Raw genomic sequence first — 20,718 nt, 5'->3', positions numbered from 1 at the left:
GAAAAACCATAGCCTTGACTAGACGGACCTTTGTTGGCAAATAATGTCTCTGCTTTTCAATATGCTGTCTAGGTTGGTCATAACTTTCCTTTCAAGGAGTAAGTGTCTTTTAATTTCAAGGCTGCAGTCACCATCTGCAGTGATTTTGGAGCCCCCCAAAATAAAGTCTGACACTTTCCACTGTTTCCCCATCTATTTCCCATGAAGTGATGGGACCAGATGCCATGATCTTAGATTCCTGAATGTTGAGCTTTAAGCCACCTTTTTCACTCTCCTCTTTCACTTTCATCAAGAGGCTTTTTAGTTCCCCTTCACTTTCTGCCATAAGGGTGGTGTCATCTGCATATCCGAGGTTATTGATATTTCTCCTGGCAATCTTGATTCCAGCTTGTTCTTCTTCCAGCCCAGCATCTCTCATGATGTACTCTGCATATAAGTTAAATAGGCAGGGTGACAATACACAGCCTTGACGAACTCCTTTTCCTATTTGGAACCAGTCTGTTATTCCATGTCCAGTTCTAACTGTTGCTTCCTGACCTGCATATAGGTTTCTCAAGATCAGGCATGTAAAATTCAAAATCATCATAGAACAAATTGTCGGTGGAAAGTGTTGACTTAGCTCTAATTTCATCACTTTTACTATCATGGATCCTCTTTTTTTTTCACTGTGGTTAATAATTTCCAATTACAGAGCTGTGTTTTATAAGTTGACCTTTAATCATAGAAGTATATGCTTATAGAGATTCAATAAGCCACAAATGACTGCCTGCCCATATCGGTCAGCTGCCATCCTAAGGCTTATGAACTGAAAGGAAAGACCCTATTGCCTCACCTTTTTCCTTTGAAGTACTGGAGTATACCACCAGTATTTGAGTCTAAAAATTTAAGATCAGCAAATTTTAATCCTCCACGTAGTACTGCATTGTGTCAGCAGAATGCACTGTTACCATGTCCTGAGGGCAAGAGAAACAACCTCCTGCCACCTCTCTTTCAACCTTCAGGGCTCCCTTCCATGACTTTATACAAGTTTGTCCTCTAACGCCCAAATGGGAGAACATAGATTTTTGACATCAAAATTACCCCTAGCTGTACACAAATAAATTAAGAAGATAGTTTGGTTATCATAATCATGAAATAGTATCTACAGTATATATTAGGCATGGTACTAAGGTGCTTGACATAAATGCACTCATCTTCACAATAACCTTATTCTGCTTCCTTTGATATGATCACATGATTTTTCTTCTGTAGCCATTAATATAATGCACTGGTTGATTTTCAAATATTGAGTGAGCTTTTTATTATTCAAATAAACTCCACTTAGTCATGATGTTTAATTCTTTCTATATATTGCTGAATTCTATTTTGCCATTGTTTTGTTATGGATTTTTTGCATTGGTATTCTAAAGGATATTGATCTATAGTTTTCTTTTTCTTTCTTCCTTTCTTTTTTCTTTCTGCTTTTTGTTTGTTTGTACTGTCGTTTTGTGGTTTTGTTCATAAAATGGAAAGCTTTTCCTCCTCTTCTATTATCTGGAAATTAATGCATAGAATTACTGTTAACTCTTATTTAAACATTTGATAGAATAAATAAGATTCATCACATAACATTATCCAGTATAACGATCTGGGCCTAGAGAATTTTTTACTGGGAATTTTTAAATTACCGATGCTAACCTTGATTGTTTCAGGGCTATTCAAATTATCTAATCCATATTGTGTGAGTTATGGTAGTTCGTTTTTTTTAAGAAAGTGGAATGATCCTAAGGGATGAGATGCGGAGGGAGGTGGAATGGAGGTTCAGGATGGGGAACACATGTACACCTATGGCTGATTCATGTGAACGTAAGGCAAAAACCACCACAATATTGTAAAGTAATTAGCCTCCAATTAAAAAAATTTTTTAAGTGTAGACATTTTAAAAAAAAGAAAAAAGAAAGTAGCCCATTTCAAATTTTTTGTAGAATTATTAGTAGTGTTACCATATTATCCTCATGATATCTGCAGAGTCTGTAGTGATATCCCCTTTTTCTTGATTTTGATAATTTGTCTTTTTTTTTCTTTTTCAGTCTTGCTAGATGTATGTCGATTTTATTGATCTTTTAAAAACAGCTATTTATTTTATTTTTAGTTAATTTTAAGTTCCATTAATTTCTACACTTTTAATATTTCCTTCTGCTGGCTTTGGTTAATTAGACTCCTATTTTTCTAAGCTATTGAGGTAGTATCTCAATTATGGACTTAAAGGTGTTTTCTTTTCCAGTATATGCACTTTGGCTTTGTTTTACGAATTTTCATTTACATTCAGTTCAATATTTTATTTCCCCTGAGACTTGTTCTTTGGTCCATGAGTTATTTAGAACTACATTTTTAGCTCCCAAGTGCTTAAATATTTTCTTTTTATCTTTCTATCATTCATTCCTAGTTTGATTTATTGTGATTGGAGAAAACATTTTGTGTAATTTCAGCTCTTTTAAATTTGTTGCAATTTATTTTCCAAATCAGGATATAGTCTATCTCAGTGAATATACTGTGGGAACCTGAAAAGAATGTGTATCGTGCTCCTATCAGCTAGAATGTTCTATAAGTGATTATTAGATCTGGTTGGTTGATGTATTGTTGAATTTTTCTTTTTCTTCATAATTTTCAGTCTAGTTCTTTTATCAGTTGTTGAGAGGGGCATGTTGAAATCTCCAACTGTAGCAATCAGTTCAGTCACTCAGTCATGTCCGACTCTTTGCAGCCCCATGAACTGCCGCACACCAGGCCTCCCTGTCCATCACCAACTCCTGGAGTTTACCCAAACTCATGTCCACTGAGTCGGTGATGCCATCCAACCATCTCATCCTCATCCCCTTCTCTTCTTGCCCTCAATCTTTCCCAGCATCAGGGTCTTTCCAAATGAGTCAGCTCTTCGCATCAGGTGGCCAAAGTATTGGAGTTTCAGCTTCAACATCAGTCCTTCCAGTGAATACCCAGGACTGATCTCCTTTAGGATGGACTGGTTGAATCCTCTTGCAGTCCAGGGGACTCTCAAGAGTCTTCTCCAACACCACAGTTCAAAGGCATCAATTCTTCAGTGCTCAGCTTTCTTCACAGTCCAACTCTCACATCCATACATGACCACTGGAAAAACCATAGCCTTGACTAGACGGACCTTTGTTGGCAAAGTAATGTCTCTGCTTTTCCATATGCTATCTAGGTTGGTCATAACTTTTCTTCCAAGGAGTAAGTGTCTTTTAATTTCATAGCTGCAGTCACCATCTGCAGTGATTTTGGAGCCCCAAAAAATAAAGTCTGACACTGTTTCCACTGTTTCCCCATCTATTTCCCATGAAGTGATGGGACCAGATGCCATTATCTTCATTTTATGAATGTTGAGTTTTAAGCCAACTTTTTCACTCTCCTCTTTCACCTTCATCAAGTGGCTTTTTAGTTCCTCTTCACTTTCTGCCATAAGGGTAGTGTCATCTGCATATCTGAGGTTATTGATATTTCTCCCGGCAATTTTGATTCCGGCTTGTGCTTCTTCCAGCCCAGCGTTTCTCATGATGTACTCTGCATATAAGTTAAATAAGCATGGTGACAATATACAGCCTTGACGTACTCCTTTTCCTATTTGGAACCAGTCTGTTATTCCATGTCCAGTTCTAACTGTTGCTTCCTGACCTGCATACAAATTTCTCAAGAGGCAGGTCAGGTGGTCTGGTATTCCCATCTCTTTCAGATAGTACCATAATTTTACTTCATCATCAAACATAATTTTGAAAATTCAAGAAGAGAAAGAAAGCTCATTTTATTTACCCATATATTTGCTTGTCATGTTCTTTTTCCTTTCCTAATGTTCCAGGTTTCTTCTTTTATCATTTTTTTTGTTTAGAAAATTCCTTTAACCATTATTTTAGGATACATCTAGTGGTGACAAATTCTCATTTTCCTCATCTGAGAATATTTCAGTTTTTCTTTGATAGCTGAAGAATATTTTTCAGGAGTATAGGATGTTGAGTTGACAGTTCTTTTTCTTCAGTACTTGAAAAATATTGTGGCACTTTCTTCTGTCCTCCATGGTCTTTGATGAGATATCCAGTGTAATTCAAATTGTTTTTCCTCTATGGGTAAGAATATCATGTTTCTCAAGCTGCTTTTGAGATATTTTTCTTTCTCTTTAGTTTTCAGAAGTTTAATTATGATGTGAATGTGCATTGATTTCTTTGTGTTTACCCTGTATGGGATTTCTCTTAAATCTATAGGACTATCTGCTTCTTAAATCTATAAGACTTTCCTTTTGCCAGATTTCAGAATTGTTCTGCCATTATTTCTTTTAATTTTTCAGCCTGACTTCTTTCTCATCTGTTTTGACAATATTACTGTTGGAACCTTTGATTGAGTCTCTGGTACTCTGTTCATTTTTTTTCTTAGTGTGTTTTCTCTTTGTTACAGACTGGATAATTTCTACCATCCTTTCAGTTTTTTTTTTTTTTTTCTCTTTGTTCTCTACATTCTGATGTTAAGCCCATACACAGAGCTTTTCAGTTATTATATTTTCTAACTGTAAAATTTCCATGTGTTTCTTCTTTACATTTTCTGTTTCTTAACTAAGACATTATATTTCTTTGGTGGGTTTCTGTTCTTTTATTTCTTTCAAGCATGTATGTAATTAATCACTGAAGCATTCTTTATTGTTGTCATAAAAATCTTTTCAGTTAGTTTTAATTTCTGTCATCTCAGTGTTAGTATCTATTGTTGGTGTGTTTTTTTTTTGTTTTTTTTTTTTCCATTGTTTGAGATCTTCCTTGTTCTTGGTATGGTTAAAACCTAGACATTTTCATACTATGTTACAAAACTCTGAATTATATTTAAATCATCTATCTGTTGCAGCTGGTCTTCTCTGACACCACTCCTGTTGCCTCATTTTGGCCAAGTTGGGGTACAAGTCCAATTTTTTCATTTAGAATCCAGTGACACCTGAGGCAAAGTCTCCTCATTTTTGTTACAGGATTGAAGTTCCAGCTCCCAGAAGGTCTCCACTGATACCTAAGTGAGAGTAGCCTCATTGTACTTAAGTGATGGAGAAAATCCTGACTGTCTACTGAGACCTCTCTAACCACCCTAATGTGAAGGTAGAGGAGTGCCTCATTGCTGCTGGGTTGGGGTGTGAGTCCATGCTCCTTGTGTGGTCTGCACTGACACCATTGGGTGGCAAGTGGCTTACTCCTGGCCGATGGGGATGCATGCACTGACACCTCGCTTGGCCTTCTCTGACACCACCCCAGCAGAAGTGTTGTGTCTTGTTAAATCCTTATAAGGGTAGACATCTCCTCTTCCCACTTGGTCTTTGCTGGCATTGTCATGGTGGGACCACAGTCCTTTCCATGGTGTTTGGCTATAATAGAGCAATTGTTATCTAAAAGTTTTCTGTCTTGCTAAGATGCCCTTTTTCCTTTGTCCTTTGGCTAGAAAAAATAGGCTTTTGTTGGGGCTTTCCTCATCTATACTGGTTGGCATTTTGGGGATGTCCACTTTTTCAACTTCTAGTCCGGGATATATGACACAAAAATAAAGCCTGAGAAATTTACTACCATGTTGTTACTTGGTCCTTTGCCTCTTCAGTCTATGTTCCAGACTTTTCCTATATTTGTTTATTTATAATGTCCAGTGTTTTTCATTATTCTTAATGCAGAAACGTATGTCTACTCATCTACTTGAAGCAGAAATCCTACTGTCCTGATTTCTAACACTTAACCCTATGTGTAAAAAAAAAAAAAAGGTACTGCAGAGTATATATTGTAGATTGTAACTGATAGAAGTGTTTTGTTGTTGTTGTACAAAATTATTGAAACCAACTCATGTAAATGAGTACTGCTGTTTCCTTGAAATCAGTTACTTAATTATTCCTTGTAGATGTTTCAGTTACTTAATTATTCCTTGTAGATGTTTCCGTGTTGTTGACATTGCTCCCAAATATCTTTATAACTCTTTTGAACTTAATTTTAGAAAATGAATTGTATCCATTTGAGTATTCTCAGTGGCATAAATTGTCATCCTTTGAGCCTGTGTTTAATTTTTGGAAGCAATTACAAGTGGTCCAAGAGCCAAGATGAGTAGTAAAACAGATAGCCAAATTGAGTAAGACACTTGTCAGTCTTTTCTAAGAAAATAGTGTGAACCATAACTTGATGTAGTGAAAAAATATCATCTATTTTATATCATACAAAACCCCCCAAACACTTCAAATTTCCACAGAATAATGAGCTGTTGGATAAATTGCATATGAACAGTGCCATTTGGTATCAAATCACATTTTTTTCCTGTGGCTTTGACATAAATATTTCCTTTGGATGTTTGGAGTTTTTCTCTGTAAACCTTGACAGTATGTTTTTGGGTCAACTTGAAAACATCATATTCCATACTATTCTCCTCAAATACATGTTATTCTGTTCAACCTCCCCTTGAAAGTTCAAAACAAATGTCAGATCTTCTCTATTTCTTTTTATCATTCAAAATGTGCAACTCAACCTTTATAGAAAACTTCATGTTCAAATTCTCCTTCAGTATGAGTCAATGTTCTCATAGCTAACCCTCTACTTGAACAAATCCAGTCTCTTGACATTTTCTACATTTTCATCAGTCCTTTATACTTTTTCATGAGCATCCTTATTACTTTCTCAAGCTTCTGTGCCAGTCAGAAAAACTTCCTCTTTATAGTCCCTCCACACCACAATTGTTCCGTTAGATGTCTTGTGTCATTTATGTTTGGTTAACTTCACATAAAATTAGTGTTAATTCTTTGCTTTCTATAGCTGTCATTACCCATCCCCATTTATTGCACCCTGTAGCCCCAGTAGAGGGTGAAAGAACTGCTGCTGATGTGAGCAGAATCATTTTACAGAATGTTCCTTCCATGCCCAATTTATGTTTTGCCAAGCCATCTGAGAACATGATGAGCATTATTATTTTACAATCATGAGAAGATTGCTAAATACACAGAGCATCCTCCTATTTGCTTAAGTATAAAGTTCTAAGTCACATACATAGTATCTAAAATTAGATAATAGACCTAATTCAAAAAGTAAAAATGGCTCTTTAGCAAATTAAAGGACTGCTAAAGAAATTTGATATACCCTTCCTCAACAACCTGATACTTTAGTTCCTTTTTGTGGTTCCTTTTCATTTCATAGTTCAACTATTGGAGGGAGAGAGACAATTTGGGGGAAAATGTTGTTGCACTATAATTTTGCATTTAAGAACATGAACTCTGATTGTCAGACAGCCTTGGTTCAAATCCTGGTCCAGCCAGTTTCCCAGTTGTGCAAATTACTTGGGACAGTTATATAACTTTTCCAAGCCATAGTTCCTCCTCAGTAAAATTAAATAATAACAGCTAATAATAATTAATCCCTTAATACTATTGTAAGGGTTAAAGGAGATAATATGTATAATGTAAGTTTTAGCACATTGTCTGGCACCTAGTGTTTGGATGATAGCCATTGTTATAAGTTACAGTGCCAGTTATTAAAGATGTTAAGTATGATATGGTGCTTGCCCTCAAAGGCTTCAAATCAAAGCATAATTAAAGCTCAAACTTTCCAATTAGAAGGCTATAATATAATATGTTAAAACTATAGCATACAGTTTTTTACCTTTGAGTAGACCATTATCAGAATATTCTAATCAATGAAATTGTGGCTAAGCAATCATTATTGATTATCTCATGTGAATTATGCTCATGGGACTCGAGCTATGTTCTGGATCCCCTCTAAATTTTGGGGGGTATAAAAATTCTTTTCTTGTCTGTCACTTTCAATTAAACAGCCAGTCTTCCTCTTTCCCACTGGCTCAAGCACTAACTGAAGATCCATGAATACTACATCAATGGAGACAAGAAGCGGATATAAAGTCAATTGATTGTTTAGTAGTCAAGCCAGTCAGTCTTAGTCAGCCTATACCCCCAGCTCCTCTAAGTCCAGGAAACCATTTTCTCCAAGTAACTCAGCAGGCCAGTGAGTTCATTCAAAGTACAGTAGCTCAAAATGTGATACCGGGCTTATCATGGTTTTCCTCTCCTACCTAACAAGAGAACATGAAATTCCGTGGAGGTACGAGAGAATGGAATTTGCAAAAATGAAATACTTGACCAAAAGTGTGTTCAGTCTTCTAGAATGACTGAGAAAGTTGTGACATCTTTCATTTAGATTTCTGAGAAGGGACTAGATATATTAGAGAAATACACATTTGCCTAATATGAGTTTATCTTAGTTCTGCTTATGATGTCATAGTTTTGTGATCCCTGGTTACCTTAGACAGTATTGGTATGATAACTGTTTTGATATTGTGCTGTGTTTGATATTGTGCCTGAAACTTCTTTTTGCATCTTTTCCTCCAATTTCTCGTGACTGAAATATCTTTACTATTTTTGAATGTAAAAAAAAATTGTGCATGATAAGATAATCAGTTGGATACCTAAAATGTAATCAAATGATTTTTTACTTTGCCTTACATATTGCCAAATAGTAATTTTTAATATTTTCTTAACTGAAACACCTGTTGTTTGAAATCAAACAACATGCCTTCCCTCTCCAAATGATTTTCCAATAATCACTGTCATCTCCTTATATCCCTTATGTTGCTCTTCTTTAAGAACTTTAATGAAGTCATCTTTTCCTTGAATACTTGTTAAATAAATTTTCCCTGTTCCTCCAATCTGACTTTTTCATAGTAATCAAAAATCTTGATTAGTCAGGAAAATTCACAAACTTTCATAACTAATGAATTCTTAGTTTTAAATTCTTACTTTTAAATTCCAAATTGCCTACCCTTAAAGCATCAATAAGAAAGACAATGAATTCAGAAAGATCCTTTCATAATGATGGTGTAGTACCTCAGATCCTTTCATAATGATGGTGTAGTACCAAGCACAACATTAATATATAGTTTCAAAAGTATTAAGGATGAGCATTCATTTCCCAAGTTAGACCTCCACATTAAACCATGCTTAATTTTAAAAGGCATGTTCTAGGGGACTTCGCTGATGGTCCAGTGGTTAGGACTCTGCCCTTCCATTGCAGGGGGCATGGGTTCGATCCCTGGTTGGGGAACTAAGGTCCCCACAAGATGCCTGGTACAGCCAAATCAATCAATCAATAAATAAAAGGCATGTTCTGGTTATCACCTCACAAACAGAACTGCCTCCTTGGAAGGAAAGATGTCAAGTAGAATGACTCAAGAAACCCATGCTAGAATGAAGGTGAGAAAATGGAGTGAACAAAAAACTGGATTAGATATTGTTTCATGTAAAGACTGGAGACCAAACTTTCTCATGCCCTTTCTCCTCTAGCAACTATGCTTGTTAAAGCTGCTCAGTCATGTCCAACTCTTTGTGACCCCAAGGCCTATAAAGGCCTTGGAATTCTCCATGGAATTCTCCAGGCCAGAATACTGGAGTGGGTAGCCATTCCTATCTCCAGGGGATCTTCCCAACCCAGGGATCGAACCAAGACTCCTGCATTTTTCAGGCAGATTCTTTACCAGCTAAGCCACCAGGGAAGCCCAAGAATACTGGAGTAGGTAACCTATCCCTTCTCCAGTGGATCTTTCCAACCCAGGAATTGAACTGGGGTCTCTTGAATTGCAGGTGGATTCTTTACCAGCTGAGCTACCGGGGAAGCAACCACACATGGATTGCTAAATGATCGCTGTTGCTTTAAATGGGGTACTGATGAATCTCTGAAAGCTCATGTCAAGATCTGCATGCAGAGCTCATTTTAAAGACCTTTGCATAACTGGGCTTCCCTTGTGGCTCAGCTGGTAAAGAATCCGCCTGCAATGCGAGAGACCTTGGTTCAGTCCCTGGGTTGGGAAGATCCCCTGGAGAAGAGAACAGCTACCCACTCCGGTATTCTGGCCTGGAGAATTCCGTGGACTATTTGGCCCATGGGGTCACAAAGAATTGACAGGACTGAGCAACTTTCACTTCACTTGCATAACTAGTGCCTCTACAGGCTAGACACAAGAAATCCACGTGATTAATTTTAATGGAATTTAAAGATTCCCAAAAAAGTATTCTTGGTTTAATAATAGAGAAAATTAATAAATATCGATTATACTCACCAAAACAAGCTTCCTATACGTATGTGTGGCATAAAGACAAATATGGAATTCAATTCTTTTGCTCAGAATTAGGAATTAGTTTCTATCATTTCCCCCCATGTTTCACATATTACATTTCTCTCCCTGCCATTATTCAAAATGAAATGCCAGATGGTTCATCTCTTTATTTTTTAAGTTGTGACTTTTTCTTCTTGAAATTTTTCAGACTGAACTTTGTTCCCTTAAAATGGGGGTTAAAATCACCTTTGATAAGCCGTCAGATGACTACGAATGTATTTAATGTGACCTTGCTCTGATATTAACATTTTCACAGACCACAGAAGGCAGAACCTTACTGTTTTTTCATTATCCTTTCCTGCTATGGCTGAAAGCCCAAATGATGCCACTTTACTTACTCTGTGCTCTTTTTCCCCCCTACTTTAATGACATCCTTTCAATACCACAAATCTTCTGACAGATTATCTTCTCCACAGGCAGGCAGCCACATCCAGACCTTGATGGGCTCCCAAAGCCTTCAGCATCGTAGTCGGGAGCAGCAGCCGTATGAGGGAAACATAAACAAAGTGACCATCCAGCAATTTCAGTCACCATTGCCCATTCAGATCCCCTCTTCACAGGCCACTCGGGGACCTCAGCCTGGACGGTGCTTAATTCAAACTAAAGGGCAAAGGAGTATGGATGGATATCCAGAGCAGGTGAGAGGAGTTCTTATAATTGATGAATTTTTAGGAAATGTTTGGGTAAGTCCCAGCAGTCCGTGGTTTGCCTTTCCTCATTAATGCAGCTTGAGACACGTTAATGCGTCACCATATTGAATGGATTGAAGCCCTCTTTGTAGCGATTTTACTGTCATTTTCAGTGGTTAAGATCTACAACATATAGTAATTGATAGTTGGTTAAAATGCCCATTTCACATAGAGAAAAATTGATGAATTGGGATAGTTTTTCTGGTTTATCCTGCACCTTCTTCTACCTACTCTCAACTCTGATTTAGCTCTTCAGCACAGCTTTTGAACATTACAAAGTGCTTCAGTGAATTAGGTGTATTTACCAAGGCCTTTGGTGAAATTAACAGTGTATGAAGTAAACTGTATATTCCCTTCTATTTATGGGAATTTTTTTTTTAGGTTTTATCTTCTAATTGTTGAATAACACAGAGATAAATCTTTGCTATGATCAAAATGATAAAGCAGTTATGAGGGAAATATTCCCGAAATGCTCCAAAAGCTATTGATAAATACCATGTAGTAAAAAAAAAAAAAAAAAAAAAATTGCTGCTCTTCTGACCTACCTAAAATTAGGATTTGGTTTTCCATTGTAAAATCTTATTTTCTTCCTTGAACATTGAATAGGCTCTCATCTTTTGAGTCATATTAAGCTTAGAAAGTAAGACAATAAGATCTTAATACTCTCAGAAAATTAATTTCCCTTATTTCATTCTGCAGATAATAAAGCAAAGCTCCTACTGACTTCACTAACCCCTTAATATGGTTTGTAAAGGTTTCACTTTATTATTGCTTACTCCAAGCTTCACAAATCACCCTTCTTATTTTCTAAACATATCAAATAAGATTATCTTCGTTCTCCAGCTTTTTCCTTTATGCTATTAAGAGTCATTTATTATTTGGATCCCAGCTGCTCTAGAAATCTCCTGTGTTTCCTAATACCCTTCTTGAACCTGAGATTATATATTAATCATTCTCAGAATCATGGGTTTTTTATGATAATTTTCTTCCTATCTTGCCTTGATCTAGGCCAAGTGTTAGATTTAAGGTAAAATAAAGCAGACAGATGTCTTTAATCAGGTAATGAGTTGAGGTTTTTTTAATTCTCTAGATATTTTTAAAAGTTAATAAAGTTTTAAATTATGCTTTACCACAGGCATCTTAGGTTAAAAATTGTTCATATCCTCTTCACTACAAATACCATAACTTCAATCTAATTCTCTGATTTAATTATTCCTGTTGTTAGCAGGCATAATTAATAAAATAAGTTATTACAAAAGTTCTTTCTCCCACAATCAGCACATTTAAATCCACTGAGATCAATGCCTTCTGTTTCACCTACTTTTAGTGATAGGGTTAGTATTGTTATTTGTTGTTTAATTGCTAAGTCCTGTCTGACTCTTTTGCGACCCCATGGACCACCAGGCTCCTTTGTCCATGGGGTTTTTCAGGCAAGAATACTAGAGTGGATTACCATCTCCTTCTCCAAGGGTTAGTATTAGCATGCAGTTATTCTGAACATTCTAAATTTAAAGGCCTTTTAGCGTTATTACTCCAAACATACATAAATTGTATAGCTTGACTTAATGAGAGGATTACTGTTTTAATTCACATACTTATTAAATTTAAAACATCATAGAGAATGCATTTATAGTCATTGAAAGTGTTTTGCAGCTCTAAAAACATGAGATGTCTTTCAATTTGGGAGGTGAAAACTTAAACATTCAATGTTTACATTAAGAAAAGTACTTAAGTGTAATTACTTTTTAAATTTCCAGGTTTTTTTCTGCCTTGGTTTCAGGCTGAAATGGTTTGGAATGCTGAGATAAAAACTTTGGAATGAACATGAGGAAGTCTAAGGAGACTTTAAACAAATAGTACTAGTCCCCAAACGATGCCCCCCCTTTCCCTGAGTTACAAATCCAGAGACAGTTTCTCAGAACATTTTTTATGATTCAGACTAATAATTATCCACTACCAGCAACCCACTCCAGTGTTCTTGCCTGGAGAATCCCATGGACGGAGAAGCCTGGTAGGCTGCAGTCCATGGGGTCGCACAGAGTCGGACACGACTGAAGTAACTTGGCGGCAGCAGTGGCAGGCTGACACATAGTCATCCTGGCTCATTACAATGTGCATCTCTTCCCAACTCCACCTTTGGTGACATCACACAGATAAATTGAAATTGTGAGGATAATTACACTAGGGAAATCAGCAAACACTACAAACCAGGGCCCTCACCTTCTCTCAGCCAGCTCTTAAACATTTTCCAGCACATTACCAACTACTACAGTTTTTTTCATATCTGCCTTTTTCTAACCTCTCCACTTCTTCATTCAGCTCTACAACAAGGGGTCCCCAATCTTTTTGGCACCAGGGATTGGTTTCATGGAAGACAATTTTTCCACAGACCTGGGTCGGGGGATGGTTTGGGGATGATTTGAGCACAGTAGAGTTCACACTCCTGTGAGAATCTAATGCCAAAGCTGATCTGACAGAAGACGGAGCTCAGGTGGAAACGTGAGCAACGGGAGTGGTTGAAAATACAGATGAAGCTTCACTTGTTCATCTGCCACTCACCTCCTGCTGTGCAGCCCAGTTCCCAGTGGGCCACGGGCCAGCACCAGTCCACAGCCCGGGGGCTGGGGACTCCTGCGCTATAGCATTCAAAGAATACTAGAATACTGGGAATAGGTCTCAGAATTTGGAGTTTGAGTTTAATGGTACCTTTTACTAAAGTGTGTGATTCTGGCCAAGTCTTTAACTTTTTCATGAGGCTCTGTTTTTCTCCTTATAAAATGAGAACATTACCACCCACCAACAACACTCAAAAAGTTTTGGGGATAGTCAAATGATTCAATTTTACACATACACAGGCACATGCAAAATAAGTTTGGCACTAAAGAAATTGGAAACAAAAGAAATAGAAATATAAGATTTTAAGAATTAAAATACTAGATGTTGCTTAATGATTATCAGTACCAACCTCCCTATACAGGTAGAAAACAAACAAAAAGAGGCTGAGGAGATTATATAATTCACTCTCATAATAAAAATACTTTATGTATTGTTTACATTCCTAAGTCATTTTTCTTTTGAAAATTCAGACCTCTCTAATATATGTGCGTATGCGTTAAAAGCAAGACGTTTTCCGTATTTAGCAAGAAAAAATGGAGAAGAATATTTAAAACATTTAAGATTCTGTATAGTTTCACATGAAAATTATAGAGCAATGATTGAAGTGCAAAGACCCAGGAAGTAACTGACAATTTCTAACATGAGTTTTAGACATATAAATCAAAATACTGTATCTTCATAAGACATTTCTAGTGGTGCATTAAAAAGACCAGTAAAACAGTTTTCTTAAGTGATTACAGCAACAGTGTAAAATTTGATCAAGTACTGTATAGAAAAACCTAAGTCATTCATAATTTTTAAGTGCAAGGAGACATCATAAAAATAGTACCAATAGATATGCTAGGTATAGCATAATAAAGTATAGTAATTTCTAATAAAGTTTGGAGATTTTTACTTTTACAAAATAATCACTTGGGATATCCCTGGTGTAGCAGTGGATAATGCTTAATTATAATTCTTCATTAAGATTATAATTCTTAATAATCATCCACCTGCCAATGCAGGGGACATGGGTTCGATCCCTGGTCTGGGAAGATTGCTCATGCTGCAGAGCAACTAAGCCTGTGAGCCACAAATCCTGAGGCCCACACACCTAGAGCCGGTGCTGCCCAAGAGAAGCCGCTGCAACGAAGAATGACCCTGCTAGCCACAACTAGAGAAAGCCCACACAAAACAATGTAGACCCAGCACAGCCGTAAATAAATGAATACATAAAAACTTTTTAAAAAGTAATCACTTATCGGAATGCTATAGGTATAAACGACACAACCAATTGCAATGAATCTACATTTTATTTTTAAATTCAGGGAAGAGAAGTCTGAATGAAAATAGGAAAAGAAGGGACAACACTTGCCATATATTAAGTGCCTACGGTATTCTTGCCTGGAGAATCCCAGGGACAGAGGAGCCTAGTGGGCTGCCGTCTATGGAGTCGCACAGTTAGACACGACTGAAGCAACTTAGCAGCAGCAGCAGCAGCAGCATGCCATTTATATTACATACAGTGTATCTGTGCTATATATACCAGGTACCTCGCACACAGGCCTGGCTTCAGGATGTGTGATCTGTAGAGCTGCACCAAGTCCTGCACTTGGACGGGCCCTGCACTTGGCTTAATGCTCTGCTGTCACCAACTTGTAATTCTTAATAATCATTAAACAAGGAGTCTCATGTTTTCATTTGGCATCAGGCCACACTAATTATATAGCTTGTCCTGATTACATATACTCTTGCACTTAGTCCTCACAATAATCTTACTACTTTTTATAAATGAAGACCAAGGCACAAAGAAAATAATTTGTGAGAGGTATAACTGGTCAAGCTGAAATTTTAACCCAGGGCTGTCTAACCCAGAACCCAAGTTCTGTGTGCCAGTTTTACTATTAAATTAACTATATGAATCAGACACTTGCTGTGGCCTCAGTGTCCCCTTCCATCAAATAATATTAATAGAATCTGTTTCAACTACAGTTCAGAGTTTTAGAACTGCTTTAAGTTCAGTTCAGTCACACAGTTGTGTCCAGCTCTTTGCGACCCCATGAATCACAGCATGCCAGGCCTCCCTCTCCATCACCAACTCCTGGAGTCCACCCAAACCCACGTCCATTGAATTGGTGATGCCATCCAGCCATCTCATCCTCTGTCATCCCCTTCTCCTCCAGCCCTCAATCTTTCCCAGCATCAGGGTCTTTTCCAATGAGTCAGTTCTTCGCATCAGGTGGCCAAAGTATTGGAGTTTCAGCTTCAACATTGGTCCTTCTGATGAACACCCAGGACTGACCTCCTTTAGGATGGACCGGTTGGATCTCCTTGCAGTCCAAGGGACTCTCAAGAGTCTTCTCCAACACCACAGTTCAAAAGCATCAATTCTTCGGCACTCAGCTTTGTTAATAGTCCAACTCTCGCATCCGTACATGACCACTGGAAAAATCATAGCCTTGACTAGATGGACTTTTGTTGGCAAAGTAATGTCTCTGCTTTTCCATATGCTATCTAGGTTGGTCATAACTTTCCTTCCAAGGAGTAAGCGTCTTTGAATTTCATGGCTGCAATCACCATCTGCAGTGATTTGGGAGCCCCAAAAAATAAAGTCTGACACTGTTTCCACTGTTTCCCCATCTATTGCCATGAAGTGATGGGAGGATGCCATGATCTTAGTTTTCTGAATGTTGAAGCCAAAAAGTTTAAGCCAACTTTTTCACTCTACACTTTTACTTTCATCAAGAGGTTCTTATGTTCTTCTTCACTTTCTGCCATAAGGGTGGTGTCATCTGCATATTGAGGTTATTGATATTTCTCCCAGAAATCTTGATTCCAGCTTCTGCTTCCTCCAGCCCAGCGTTTCTCATAATGTACTCTGCATATAAGTTAAATAAGCAGGGTGACAATATACAGCCTTGATGAACTCCTTTTCCTATTTGGAACCAGTCTGTTATTCCATGTCTAGTTCTAACTGTTGCTTCCTGACCTGCATACAGGTTTCTCAAGAAGCAGGTCAGGTGGTCTGGTATTCCTATCTCCTTCAGAATTTTCCACAGTTTATTGTGATCCACACAGTCAAAGGCTTTGGCATACTCAATAAAGCAGAAGTAGATGTTTTCCTGAAACTCCCTTGCTTTTTCAATGATCCAGTGGATGTTGGCAATTTGATCTCTGGTTTCCCTGCCTTTTCTAAATCCAGCTTGAACATCTGGAAGTTCACGGTTCACGTATTGCTGAAGCCTGGCTTGGAGAATTTTGAGCATTACTTTACTAGCATGTGAGATGAGTGCAATTGTGGGGTAGTTTGAGCATTCTTTGGCATTGCCTTTCTTTGGGATTGGAATGAAAACTGACCTTTTCCAGTCCTGTGGCCACTGCTGAGTTTTCCAAATTTGCTGGCATATTGAGTGCAGCCCTTTCACAGCATCATCTTTCAGGATTTGAAATAGCTCAACTGGAATTCCAACACCTCCACTAGCTTTGTTCATAGTAATGCTTCCTAAGGCCCACTTGACTTCACATTCCAGGATGTCTGGCTCTAGGTCAGTGATCACACCATCGTGATTATCTGGGTCATTAAGACCTTTTTTGTACAGTTCTTCTGTGTATTCTTGCCACCTCTTCTCAATATCTTCTGCTTCTGTTAGGTCCCTACCATATCTGTCCTTTATCAAGCCCATCTTTGCATGAAATGTTCCCTTGGTATCTCTAATTTTCTTGAAGAGATCTCTAGTCTTTCCCATTCTGTTATTTTCCTCTATTTCTTTGCATTGATCGCTGAGTAAGGCTTTCTTATCTCTCCTTGCTATTCTTTGGAACTCTGCATTCAATTGGGTATATCTTTCCTTTTCTCCTTTGCTTTTCCCTTCCCTTCTTTTCACAGCTATTTGTACAGCCTCCTTAGACAGCCATTTTGCTTTTTTGCATTTCTTTTTCTTGGTGATGGTCATGATTCCTGTCCCCTGTACAATGTCACGAACCTCCATCCATAGTTCATCAGGCACTCTGTCCATCAGATCTAGTCCCTTAAATCTATTTCTCACTTCCACTGTATAGTCATAAGGGATTTGATTTAGGTCATTCCTGAATGGTCTAGTGGTTTTCTCCACTTCCTTCAGTTTAAGTCTGAATTTGGCAATAAGAAGTTCATGATCTGAGCCACAGTCAGCTCCCGGTCTTGTTTTTGCTGATTGTATAGAGCTTCTCCATCTTTGGCTGCAAAGAATATAATCAATCTGATTTCAGTGTCGACCATCTGGTAATGTCCATGTGTAGAGTCTTTTCCTGTGTTGTTGGAAGAGGGTCTTTGCTATGACCAGTGTGTTCTCTTGGCAGAACTCTATTAGCTTTTGCCCTGCTTCATTCTGTACTCCAAGGCCAAATTTGCCTGTTACTTTATGTAGATGGAATAGGTACTGACTGGAACTTACATAAACATGTCCAATGATTTAAAAAGCAAAAATACTCAACAAATGGAAAGTTTTATTATCAATAAAAATTTACCTCTGTATCCCTTAGTGTATCCCTAAAGAGCTAATGAGTTTCTAATATGATTAAAGTGAGTTCCATATACCCCTGAAAATACATAATAAATTCTGCTACCAATGATATTGAATGGATTTAAATGAATGTCATTTTGTAGCTAGCCAGCACACTTAACTTTTTTTAACCTTAAAGAAGCACTTAGTAAACTTTGATTTTCCTCCTGAATGATGAAACTATCTCAAATTTCAAACTACCCTTCACAATAAGACAAGGCAAAATATCTAAGAATTCTAATTTAATACACTTATTTTTACATATTCATTTTTCATAGAAATTAAGTAGAAAGTCTGTTTTCAACTCTATAATTAACATAAAATATATGAAAGTGATTTTTTAAAGCATAAAGTACTATCCAGATTCAAGGTATTAGTTTCTGTAAACTAGAAATCTGATGTATAATAATGGATATCTTTTTTTAACAAATTACCTTCAACAAACTCATGTGCATGTCACTTGAAGTGCATTATCAGGTAACTCTACGTAGAAAAGGGATTATATAAATGGCCCAATTTTGCTCTTTTATATGGCTGAGTAATAAATATTCCATTGTATATATGTAACACATCTTTATCCATTCCTCTGTTGGTGGATATTTAGGTTGGAATCTATAAAAATGATATAGATGCCCTTATTTTCAAAGAAGAGATAGAGACAGAGGTAGAGAATAAATAAATAGATATCAAGAGGGAAAAGAAAGATGGAAGGAATTGGGAGATTGGGATTGATATATATATATACTATTGATACTATGTATAAAATAAAGAGCTAACGAGAACAACTCTATAGCACAGGGAACTCCATTTAATGCATTGTGATGATGTGAATGGGAAGGAAATCCCAAAGGAAAGGGATATATGTATATGCATGGCTGATCCACTTTGCTGTACAGTAGAAACTATACAACATAGTAAAACAATTATTTCAACAAACAATAATTTTAAAAAAGAAAAAATAAGGGATTATAATGCATAAACTATTTTGATTATTGACAAATATAATAGAGAAACATAGAATTGTATTAAACTGAGTTGAAGAAAACCAGAGAGTAAAGACTTGACTCCTTTCCATTCCACATGAAAACTCTTAGCCATCATATCCATTTTCTCAGCTCCTCCCTTTGTTTCCCAGTGCAAGTGACTATTTACCTTATCCTCTTCTTCTCAGTAAAATAATAATACTTTATATCAGTTTTTCTCAACCTCAGCTGTACTTTAGAATCTTCTCAACTTTTTTATTGTAGTATAGTTGATTAACAATAATATTTTAGTCTCAGGTATACAGCATAGTGATTCAGTATTTTTGCAGATTATTTGTCATTATAAGTTATTATAAGATATTGGCTATAATTTCCCATACTATATATCTTTGTTGTTTATTTATTTTATACGTAATGGTTTGTTTCTGTTAATCCCATACCCCTAATTTATCTTTACCCCCTAGCCTCTTCCCTTTGGTAACCACAAGTTTGTTTTCTATGTCTATGAGTCTGTTTCTGTGTTGCATATATATTCATTTGTATTATTTTTTAGATTCCACATGTCAGTGATATCCCACAGTATTTATCTATCTCACTTATTTCATTTAGCATAATGCCCTCTAAGCCCATTCATTTTGTTGCAAGTAGCAAAATTCTATCCTTTTATATGGCCTTTTATATTGTGTATATATACTACGTCTTCTTTATCCATTTGTCTGTTGAAGGGCACTTGGGTCATTTCCAAGTCTTGGATATGGTAAATAGTGCTTCTGTGAAGATAGTGATTCATGCGTCTTTCTGAATTAGTGTTTCCTGGATATAGGCCCCGGAGTGGAATTGCTAGATCATATGATAGTTCTAGGCTTCCCTGGTGGCTCAGATGGTAAAAGAATCTGCCTGTAATGCTGGAAACCTGGGTTTGATCCCTGGATTGGGAAGATCCCCTGGAAAAGGGAATAGCAACCCACTCAGTATTCTTGCCTGGAGAATCCCATGGACAGAGGAACCTGGTAGACTACAGTCCATGAGGTCACAAAGACTCGGACAGCACTGAGTGACTAACACACATATGATAGTTCTATTTGAGTTTTTTGAAGAATCTCCATACTTCTGGAGGGAGGTTGTTCAGGAGCTTTGAAAAACACTAATGTCCCAGCCTCATTCCCAAAGAAACTGATTTCATTAATCTGAATGTGAGCTGAGTGATGGGAATTTTTGAAACTCCCCAGGTGCTTCTATTGTGTAGCTAAGGCTGGGAAGTGATACTTGAGATATTCTACAGCTCAACAATTTACCAACTGAATAACATATTGTTATTAACACTATTTAGAAGCATACACAATTCATACATAACTTGTTGAATATTTTTAAAAGAAACTGAAATAAACTTTTTCTCTTTTGCAAATGTATAAGTGAAGTGTTAGTCACACAGTTATGTCCGACTCTTTGTGACCCCATGGACTATAGCCTGTCAGGCTCCTCTGTCCGTGGAATTCTCCAAGCAAGAATACTGGAGTGGGTTGCATTTCCTTCCAAGGCAAAGCATATTTGTATATATAGAACACATAGACTCCAAGCATAAATAGGAAAGAAAAACAGCCTGATGCTTCAAATGTTTCAAAATCCTTTCATATATTAACTGATTTCATCAACCAATAATGTGATGGATAGAGCAGTTCCTGTTTTATTGACTAGAAGCCTAAGATTTGAAGAAGCAGAGCTAGAATTAAAATCCAATTTCATGAG

General features: G+C 37.0%; 1 protein-coding gene across 5 annotated transcripts in view; it reads left to right on the top strand.

Moving 5' to 3' along the window:
- The window catches only part of LRRC7 (leucine rich repeat containing 7), a 609,335-nt gene that overhangs the window by 533,331 nt on the left and 55,286 nt on the right, over nucleotides 1–20,718 (top strand). For 4 of the 5 annotated variants that reach the window (XM_025288475.3, XM_006077621.4, XM_045166132.1 and 1 more), the window contains exon 24: nucleotides 10,581–10,802. In XM_025288475.3, coding sequence (XP_025144260.3) covers nucleotides 10,581–10,802 — 222 coding nt within the window. Of the gene's footprint in view, nucleotides 1–10,580; nucleotides 10,803–20,718 lie in introns of those variants that run through there. The other variant, XR_006551859.2, reaches the window with a different exon arrangement.

Source organism: Bubalus bubalis, chromosome 6 (assembly GCF_019923935.1).
Source record: "Bubalus bubalis isolate 160015118507 breed Murrah chromosome 6, NDDB_SH_1, whole genome shotgun sequence".
Taxonomy (NCBI): domain Eukaryota; kingdom Metazoa; phylum Chordata; class Mammalia; order Artiodactyla; family Bovidae; genus Bubalus; species Bubalus bubalis.
The sequence above is the reverse complement of the archived record's forward strand: the minus strand, read 5'-3'. Positions and strand labels throughout refer to the sequence as shown.